Source organism: Haliotis rufescens, unplaced genomic scaffold, assembly GCF_023055435.1.
Source record: "Haliotis rufescens isolate VD_foot unplaced genomic scaffold, xgHalRufe1.0.p SCAF_8, whole genome shotgun sequence".
Classification (NCBI taxonomy): Eukaryota; Metazoa; Mollusca; class Gastropoda; order Lepetellida; family Haliotidae; genus Haliotis; species Haliotis rufescens.
The window spans coordinates 26,875,120-26,885,960 of record NW_025964372.1 but is presented as its reverse complement, the minus strand read 5'-3'; the positions used below and the strand labels follow the sequence as shown (position 1 = coordinate 26,885,960).

General features: G+C 40.2%; 1 protein-coding gene across 1 annotated transcript in view; it reads left to right on the top strand.

Moving 5' to 3' along the window:
* The first annotated feature begins 358 nt into the window (after positions 1-358).
* The window catches only part of LOC124143463 (choline transporter-like protein 2), a 37,246-nt gene continuing 26,763 nt past the window's right edge, over positions 359-10,841 (top strand). Inside the window, exons 1-2 of the mRNA XM_046512447.2 lie at positions 359-790; positions 5,683-5,854. Coding sequence (XP_046368403.2) covers positions 653-790; positions 5,683-5,854 — 310 coding nt within the window. The 5' untranslated portion in view covers positions 359-652. The remainder of the gene's footprint in view (positions 791-5,682; positions 5,855-10,841) is intronic.

Below are 10,841 nucleotides of genomic sequence, written 5' to 3'. Positions count from 1 at the left end.
AATTGATCTCTCTTCACTCCGCATTGATATCGTATTTAGGTCACGGACAATAAGACACTATTTACTGTGGCCATCAAAGCTTTCAGTGATTTGACGAAACGCATATTGTTTTCAACCAGCTGTACTGCACAAGGAACTGCTTTGTGTGCTGGTAACTGATAGCGTACGGCCTCATTTAGTAGGGAGCGGTTATTTTCACTAATCACAAACTCATTCGGTAGTCATATAATACATGCTAGAATAACAGGTGTGTAAATGTATGATTAAATCTATCCCATAAAAATACATCGATCATTTATTTGTACAACAACAATAAAATTTCAAGATTTATTTTGAAAAATGTACTGACTGCTCCCTTGTAAATCTACCTGTAGGATTTTATGGACGTACAATAGCAGATAACACGCGTGTCATGTCGACTTCACTATTTCGTTATTGAACATTAAGACACGGAGTTACCCACGAGTAGATATGTAGATATCTGGAGTCACTTATCAATCTGACCTCAGGAAAGGCGTTACCAGTACTTCTTGATAAGTCATATCGATTTCGCCACCCGCATTCAAGTCATTCATCACGGCCGAGCCACCACGAGACCTGCAATTGTACCCGGAAGAGAACCAGTTGGCGTGCAGGGCAATTAAAGTGAATCATGTCAAGAGGTTACGATCAATATGATCGTGGCGGATACCCTGATAGAGGCGATCGTGGCGGATACCGCGGTGACTACCCCAACAGAGGCGACAGCCGATATAGTCGCGACCACGGATACGAAATGAGCAGACGACAGGTAAGAGCAGACGACATTTTGTTATTGTTTGAAAGGAGCGTTGTGTAGCCAGGGTTCTACTGTTCATACCAACTTATCATTATTATATTACAGGTGTTTCCGGTGTTTGCTAATAGTGTACGCTCGTTCCCGTTAACTCATACACACAACCCATATATATATATATATATACACACAGCCCCCCCCCCCTCCCCCCCCCCCCCCTTCAGAATTAAGACCTACCCCCCACCCCACCCCTCTTTTTTTAAATCCTGGAACCACCTCAACAGAGTAACATACCATTGTGTATGTGTATAATGGAATCTCATCACTTGAATAGTATATTTATATGTATATAATGTATTATATCTAAACATGTTTGACATGAATGTACCCGGATGTAAATTAAGTACGGTGATGCCACCTTGTTATACAGGATGTTTATTTTGGGAGTGCTTTTCATGAAATAATTCCTGGGTCACTTCATCGGAAAATGTAAACGTGACGTGATTTCTATTCATACTATATAGTTATAATTATGAAATTATATGTGAGGATTGGATGAGATATATTTAATTTCTTAAACTGTAACATAATTGTAGATTGAATAAGCCAGTACATACATGTAGAATATGTCCCTTCTTCGTTGCTATAATTGTATTATCAACGGGATATGTAAGTTATGATAGCTTTAATCTAAATGTCGTGTTAACGCATGTGGAAACAGTGCTGGACAAAATAAAGTACCACATTCCCGTGTGTCGTGATTGTCAGCTGTAGTTTTAGTGTGTGCACGTAGACACGGTGTGTTTATTGAACGTTGTCAGTAAAAACACACCTTGTGTGTGGGCGATGATATTCATAATATATTGTAATTTTTTCACGTGTGTTTATTGATTGGTGTGTAAAGCACACCCTGTGTCCAGGTGATAATATTTTAAATATACTGTAGTGTTTGAACGTAAACCCTACGTGTTTATTAAAAGTTAAAAAACACATCCGACTATGTGGGTGATAATATTCTAAATTATGTGTAGATTTTGCACGTTAACACGGTGTGTTTATTAAACGTTGTATAAAAACACATCCCAGTGGGTGGTTGATAATATTCTAAATCTTACGTAGCTTTTGCACGTAAACACGGTGAGTTTATGGAATTTGTGTATAAACACACCCAGTATGTTGGTGATTTTATACTATACATCCCAAATATTTTGCACGCAAACACCATGTTGTAATGCTAACAGACACAACGTCCTTACTTTGTCATGTACGTAACGCGTTCTTTGGGTATATTACACAGTTTTATGTCTCATTTTGAACATGTCCATATCATCAACATCAATATTTATTATTAATCAATGTCAGCCTCGCCTGTCAAGCCTGATCCATATCAACATGTCTGTTCACGTATAAAGGAAGTGACATGTAAGTGCAGCAGCTGTATGTACAGTTTCATATTTTAGTTCCTTTCCACGTTTTCTGAATGTCAGGTCGTATTACAGACACATATTTTAGTGTGGGAAAAACGATGTATATGTTCCACTATTTGGTTTTGTTAGTTTGTTTGTTGTTTAACGCCACATTCAACAATATTCCAGCTACATGACGACGGTCTGTAAATAACCGAATCTGGACCAGACAATCCAGTGATTGCATGATGAGTATCGATCCACCCAATTGGGATACGATGACATGCATCAACCAAGTCACTAGCCTGACCACCCGATCCCGTTAGTCGCCTCTTACAACAAGCATAGGCGCCTGTTAGGGCAAGCATGGGTTGCTGAAGACCTATTCCACCCCGGGTCTTTACTGGTCTAACTATTCGGTAGTTTCTGTAAACTCTACAACTGACATACATAGTTCTATCCATACAGGTCATCACTGTACCCATGTCGGGTTCGATTCCCGACATGGGTACAATGTGTGAAGCCTGTATTATATATTTCAAAACACAGCTAAAGAGCGAGTGGCTAAAGTGCATTGCAATTGGTGTCATGTTTTCCCGTGTAATTTAATATCTTCTTAAGGTCAAATTCGAAGCAGAACCTGTATTGATTACCGTACATGCATTCAACACATAAAATATTAACTCAAATGGCCCATACGTTAATGGAGAACAGATTTAACTCCGACGTGAATTGGGAGCAGTTTCCACTTGATGTGTCATGGTTTATCGAAATGACGTAACACGCCGTGTCACATTTCGGTGTACTTGCACAAAGAGCCATCACACAGAACGAAATGTTACAACAGGACCCAAGCGAGTCTCAACTGATTGTTTGTATGGAACGTGTATACTTGGTTGGTGTCTTATTACCTTAAATTATTTGTATGACTGATGTTTCCAAAGGTGAATGGTATAAGTACAATATACTACGAGTCTGAAATAAAAAATTTCTCACGTTTCCTCTCGTTTTAAGATATTCAAGTGGTTGGGATATTTTTTAAATCCATAAATAGTTAGTAGTTATTTTAATATGTTGCATGTACCGAAAAAATGAGTTTGGAAATAAATTAAATTATCCGGCACCTCTTTCACAGAATTTGTTTTGAAGCAGTGACCGATAATATATCCTGTATCTAACTCAAATTCTAGCTCACGCCCGCGCACGTACGCACGCACAAGCACACACACACACACACACACACACACACACACACACACACACACACACACACACACACACACACAGCCCTGCCCTGCCCAACCCCACCGCTATTACTACCAGGATATGGGACAGTCGGGTAGCCTCGTGGTAAAAACGTTTGCTCGTCACGCCGAAGACCCATTGGACATGGGTACAATGTGGGAAGCCCATTTCCGGTGTCCCCCCGCCGTGATATTGCTGGGATATTGCTAAAAGCGGCGTAAAACCCCACTCACTCGCTCACTACCAGGATATAAAATGCTCCGCCCCCAATAAGAACATAGTACTGACACGTCTGTGATAATCGATATCGCTGACCTCACAAGTTATATTATCTTATAGGTGGGTACCTGCCAAAACACTTGAGATGTAACTCTACCTGTGTGGCTTAACCACTATGTGTCATACCTGATAATAAACAACTCAGAATCTACTTTGAATTGAGAGATGTTTGTTTTCCTGCTGATCTCGCCATGATTGTGAATGACGTCATGGTATTGTACAGACGTTCCTATCATACGTTCCTTACATGCAGGGTATAAGTATCTCCGGATATAACGAACTCAATATAACTTCGGTATATCCAAAGTTCGTTATATAGGAACTGTTTTTAAGAACAATCTTTTTGCATGGACCAGGGTTTTACAGGGGGAAAAATAGTGCGTCCAATAGGCGTAAAGAACGTATTGAGAGTGGTAAAGAAATAGCACCGTGGTCTCGTGGGATGAATGGACACAATTAAAGCCAACGATAGAAATCGGCACTGGTCCTGTAGTCAAATTGCCAAACTGTCCAATAGTTAAGGTATCATTAGGGAAAGTAGAAATTTGCCATATTTAAGGTTTTGCTATGTGTTGACATAATACAGACTAGTGGACAAAACAATGTTAGTTTCTAACGCTGTAGTGCTAATCAGAGCTCCAGATAAGCTTTTGGTGTTGTGGGTATTTTACCCATGCATTTTAAAATCATTGGGTATCAGTAATTCTTTCTGCGTATTCAAATTTCTGTTACCCACTAGTTTTTACACATGTGGGTATTTAAGTTAAATATTTAAAAACACTATTCATCTAGTCCCTGCAAACTGGTGTCGTGTCGGTTTGAGAGCTTTATAGGACTCAAAAATACCACGATACTTCCCCACCATAGTGTGATGGCAAATGATCATGATGTGACTGTCATCGTGGAGTTTGGCAAGGTTGACGGAATGCCCGTTTATAATTTCAAAATAAGTTGCTGATTTGCTAATCGAATACGCAGGGTTACTTCACAATATTTTGATGATACGCACAAATTTTATTTTTGTAGCGTATCTGTAATGTTCGTTGCGTATTTGACACGCTTGGATTATGTTTTACTGCGTATTTCTGCATTTCTGATGCGTATTTCACGCAGATACGCAGCTTATCTGGAGCTCTGGCTAATGTTGCTATTGTCATGCTAAGCATGTATGTTGGATTGTTTTGTCCATGGCAGAATTTCTTAACTCAGTCAATAAGTTCCGTTTCAAACAAGGAGCGTTCTATCTTTTACAATAGTTAGTCTTCACACAGTTCATTTCTTGTTGGTGCAGGAGCCAACATGGGACCCCATTATCATGTCTGGGGTATACACGAACTGTACGTGCACTAACTATGTGCAGACTATGTATCAGCTATTCATGGACTATGTATCAGCTATGCATGAACTATGTATCAGATATACATGGACTATGTATCAGCTATGCATGGACTATGTATCAGCTATGCATGGACTATGTATCAGCTATGCATGAACTATGTATCAGCTATGCATGGACTATGTATTAGTTATCCATGGACTATGTATCAGCTATGCATGGACTATGTATCCGCTATGCATGGACTATGTTTCAGCTATGCATGGACTATGTATCGGCTATGCATGGACTATGTATCAGTTACGCATGGATTTTGTATCGGCTATGCATGGACTATGCATCAGTGATACATGGATTATGTATCAGCTATGCATGGACTATGTATCGGCTATGCATGGGACAAAAATAAACTGCTGATTGGTGTCTTATAATCTTATCTTTGAAAATCAATCAATATACATATATATATATATATTGTTGATAACATGTATTCCAACTGTTGCAGGAATAACATAAAAAACAAACTCGGGTTTCGTTCTTTTGTCCCTCAGTTTATGTATGTATGAACAATGCATGGACTGTCATTTCCTACCAAAAATAACCAGCATATTCTGCGTCATGATTTCCCTCTACACTTCCAGGATTATCGGAACGGCGACCCCGGGTACGACGACTACGACGACGGTCGTGGAAGGCGTGGTCACGACAATGCCGCATACTCCCATGACGACGGCCCAAGGGGTAAAGGGAAGGGCAAACAAAATGATTACATGGTTGAGGACAGCCCCAAGAAAGGCAAAAAGAAAGGGAAAGGTAACTGCATTACACTCTTCAAAAAAAGAAACGCACAGGTAGATTTTTAGTTAATTTATTGTACCTTTATTGTGCGTTTCTTTTTTTAAGAGTGTAGATCTTCCGGCTCCGGGCTCGGGCTTCGAACTTCGAGTTTCAAGCTCCAGGTTCCGGATTACAGACACATGGACATCGGTCACTGATACTGGACACAAGGTGATTTATGTGTACCACGTGTCGATCACCTGTCCAGTTCGTACAGTGACCGCACCGCTAGCCTTAGTCTGTCTCACAAGTTGACTAACATCTAATCTCTGAAATGAACATATCTTACATAAAAAACAGTTATTATCTAAAAAAAATATAATCAAAAGGAGCCCAGAGACTCTCTTCATTTTCTGATACTGCTGTAATCTAGACTTGCTAAACATTATAGACTTGCATGGGCTGTATTGGATAAATTTGTTTCAGGGTCTCTCTGACAGACTAGTCCCACAGACCCTGAACCGTATTAGATTCCCTTTCGCCAGTCCTAAATGTAATGCAGTAGTCTTTAATGAAGCAAGTCTAGATTTTCCACAGGTTCATCTCAGTGGGACTCCTTTTCAATTTAAATAGAGTTGATTGTTTCTATCAAAAATATATATTTTGAGAGACTAAGCGTTAGTCGACGTTAGGCATATGCCACTGTCGTCACACATACATGCTTTAAAATCGATATTGAATTAGGTTTAATATCCGATATCTATACAAACAATAAGCGTTAAATACGAGAACTGATTCATTCCTAGATCCAGAAGGGCTTCTGCGCAGAATTGTCTCCCTTAGCTGTGGTAGGATCAGCTGGTTGTAGGTTCGAACCTGTAGACTAACCCGATTGTAATGTTTGTGTAGATTACACAGTTGTCCGTGGGTTTAACTATTATGATCAAATTGAATTGACTGAGGGCATCACTTTGGGAATGTGATCACTGTGAGGCCGTGATATAACTAAAGTACTATTCACAGTGCCATTAAATCCAACTCACTCACTCACTCACTCACTCACATCACTCCGGATTAAGGATGAACATTTGCATTCAGTGCATGACATTAATAATTATCCACACGAAGCGCCTTTATGTCTCGCTGCGTTGCAATGGCAAGGGCGCGACCTAGTTTTACAATGTCGAACTAATCTAATCCCGTGCAGCAAACAGGTGACTAACGAATTGTAATTTTTTAAACTGCAGTACAACATCACTGCAACAGGTGTCGTTAAAACAAGGTGGATTGACGTCGTTCTCGTGTTATAATGAACACACATAAATCAAAGCTTGATAACGATAACGTGTAAGGTAACGCCTCAGGAGTCGACGATAGTCCGTGATAACATCCTCTGGGAAGGTCATACCTGTCAAGTATTCATATAATGTAACCGACCATCAGGTCGTGTAGGGCCCCGGGCGTCTAATTATGGCACACTGACCGACAGATACAGATTTCCGTCGCATGTTAATCTTTACACACTGATCATGTTAAGAGAGTTCAGCTGAATATGAACAGCCAAAACTTCAATACCCCGGGGGTCGTGGGTCTAGCCAAGATACTTAAAGGAAGCCATCGACCTATAGACACAGGCTGGAAGGCCCAAAATAACACGTGAGCTATTTCGTCACAATATAATCCCCATTCTGCAAGGGACACCGGTGTAAAAACGATAAGTTAGGATTTAAGCGTAGAAAAAACCCGTTCGCCCAAAATGTCATGATTACGTAAGCAAGATGTTTAGAGAAAGCAGCGCCTTTAATGATCCCTTGATGACTACCTTTAAGCAGTGTTGGGGTCGTGATATTGGTAGAATATTGATAGGATCTCCGTAATACCACGCTTAATGGCAATGTGGGGTGAATTTAATTCTATAATTCCCAGTTAGCATACAGCTGTAATATTGAACCCACTCACTCATCGATAAACCGGATCATAAACAAATACACTATTTACTATTCATTATGATGAAAGATCAGTGTACACCTCTTGATGTCAGAGCTGACTTAAATGAGGATAAACAGAAGGTTTAATTTCTTTTAATGAGCATATTCCTATCACACTCCTTCGCCTCGTCCTCTGGGGCGGCGGGGTAGCCTTGTGGTAAAAGCGTTCTCTCGTCACGCCGAAGACCCGGGTTCGATTTCCCTGTGAAGCCCATTTCTGGTATTCCCCGACTCTATATTGCTGGAATATTGCTAAAGCGGCGTAAATACAACTCACTCACTTGTCTCGCCATGGAGACCACAAAAAGCAAGCAATGATAAGGGTCCTTTTGGGATCATATTATGCATAATTTAACAAGTGAGAAACGTTATTATGAACGTTAAAAGATTCTGAATGAGGTATGGGCTGTTCATTTCAACACTAGCATATTTGGAACCTATAACAACACTTAAGGAATAGGTAATACTCAAATGTGCCCCAAAAAAACATTTTCGAAATTTTTAAGAAACGTTTTACTAAAATTTGAAGATGAGCAAGTCTTTGACCCAAGATGATTTTCATAAACGATGTAGTTAAAAACAGTACAGATATAAAAATAATATAACGGATTTTCCCGTACTGTTTCACTAATTTAATCAAGCTTATGTATTTTATCACCCATGAGACCACATATTGCGAGAGTAAGAATGAAAATGGCTAGGCCTGAACAGGCCTGATATTTGTCAAACTAATATTTCATAGTTTTCCAACGTAAACATTTGATATTCCCAATGGGCCAACAGGGGAGGGACGGTGACTATTGCGCCGGGGGGTGGATTCTACGGGTATTATAGCATGTATACACACGGATGAAATAACAGTGTACATAGGGCGCGTTGTTTGTTTACAGCACTGCTGAAGTATATTTACGACACAGCATACCAACATAGTGATATGTTGTCAAATGTAGCCACGCACAATATAACCAATCACTGCTGTGCATACCCGTGAAGATACAGGTTAGAATAGGATCCACAACCATGCTTGTCGTAAAAAGGCGACTAACGGGATCGGGTGGTCAGGCTAGTGACTTGGTTGATGCATGTCATCGTATCCAAATTGCGTAGGTCGATGCTCATGATGTCAATCACTGGATTGTCTGGTCCAGACTCGATTATTTACAGACGCCGTCATACAGCTGGAGTATTGCTCTAGAGCGGCGTTAAACAACAAACAAACAAACAAACAAAAACTGCTGTGAAGGCGTTAAATGGTGTTTTGTCCCAGTGTTTCGTAACGCAGAAGTTCTGTCTTGGAAATGTATGACTGTCTAGTCACTCCACTGTCTAATCACTTCACTGTCTTGCGTGACGCAGTCTATAATAACTTCGCCTGTAAGTGACTGTCTAGACATACATGTTCGCTGCTTTGCCTGCGTTCAATGGTGTTTTAGAGCGTTCTATCTATTTCAATAGAAATAGGCATTAGATAGAATTCCAACTCAAACCTGGCCTGTGTCAAACGTTTATATCAATATACATACACACACATCTTTATGTCTATAATTAGAATAAAGTACTTGAAGAGTCACGAAATGAGGTTGCCTGTTATCTAGAAGGGTATCGCTGTGCGCGACAATGGGCGATCGTGATTAGGCTCAGGGCTTACATATATGACTAACACGGCGTCCATGATGTCAGAGAAATTCTCGTTCGTATATTGTTGTGCGTGACTTACACTATTATATTCCATTCCTCTGTAAGGAGTATAGCTATAAATACTCATGTTTGAAACGACTTTCATAACCACGTGTTTTGGTGTAAGAGTTGAGTCAAGGGCGTGGTTTATGGTGCGTTTGGAAACACAATCATTGAAGGGACTGATGCGTATATGTGTGTGTGTGTGTGTGTCTGTCTATATATCTGTGTGTCTGTGTGGCTGTTTGTACTAGTCCTGACTAATGTCGGTTTTATATTGTTAGCCGTTTGAGATACCACGTCACGGATTAACATGAATACCCCACACAGTATTCTCCACAGTATACCTTTTATATCCCCTTAATACTTAACGCCCTCCAAGGTACAAGAAGTACCATCTATTAACGTTTTACGGTATGACGCGACCAGCATCGAATGATCGATGATCATGCTGCCAATCACTAGATTGTCTGGTCCACACTCGATTATTTTGCGGACCGCCGTTATATAGCTGGAATATTGCCGGGTGCGGCGTTAAACAACAAACCAACCAATTACACTTGTGTACTCGTATCGCGAGACCACGTATCAATTCAAAAGTATGTACCAGGGTGACATGTAAACTAAAGTGCACACCGCCATTTTGGCTTGTTTGTACATGTACACGGTTTTCAAATCACAGTTTCATTAACTGACTTAATCTACCGAGAACGTTATGCTTTGGTTTCTTTTCATTCTCTTTGATGTTGGACTATGTGTGGGGCATCATTTGGTTCACAATTTGGATATATTTTCAAATATCGTATTTTCTGAAACTCAGAAATAAAATAACATAAAACTATTAAAGACATCTACCATTACCAATATTCACGACTCACTCGTGTATATATCAATTTGTTCTCGTCGCTATAGGGCTGAAATAATCCCCATGCGACGTTAAAATTAACTCACTCACTATTACTGGCCCTGTTATCCGTGAAATAATCTCCTACTGGAATAAGAGAAATACGTCATCTCAACATTAGTTGAACATTTTGAGTTGGAATTTCTGTTGCCAATTTTGGAATATTTACTGACATTTGTTGCAGAACTGGGGCCGAATATGCGCCTCTGAGCAGATCTAGATACATCCCTGTGTATATTCTGTTGCGAGAAAAGGTTACATGGTCACAGTCATGCCTCAGAAGGCGTTTCTACACAAAAACATTGACCAGACAAAATGGGATTTAAAAATTTGAATCACAACTCCATGGGGCTGCCATGGCATAACCTGGTGGCTCAGCTGTACTAGAAATGGTTGTAAGGGAGCGGTCGGGTAGCCTAGTGGTTAAAGCGTTCGCTCGTCACGCCGAAGACCT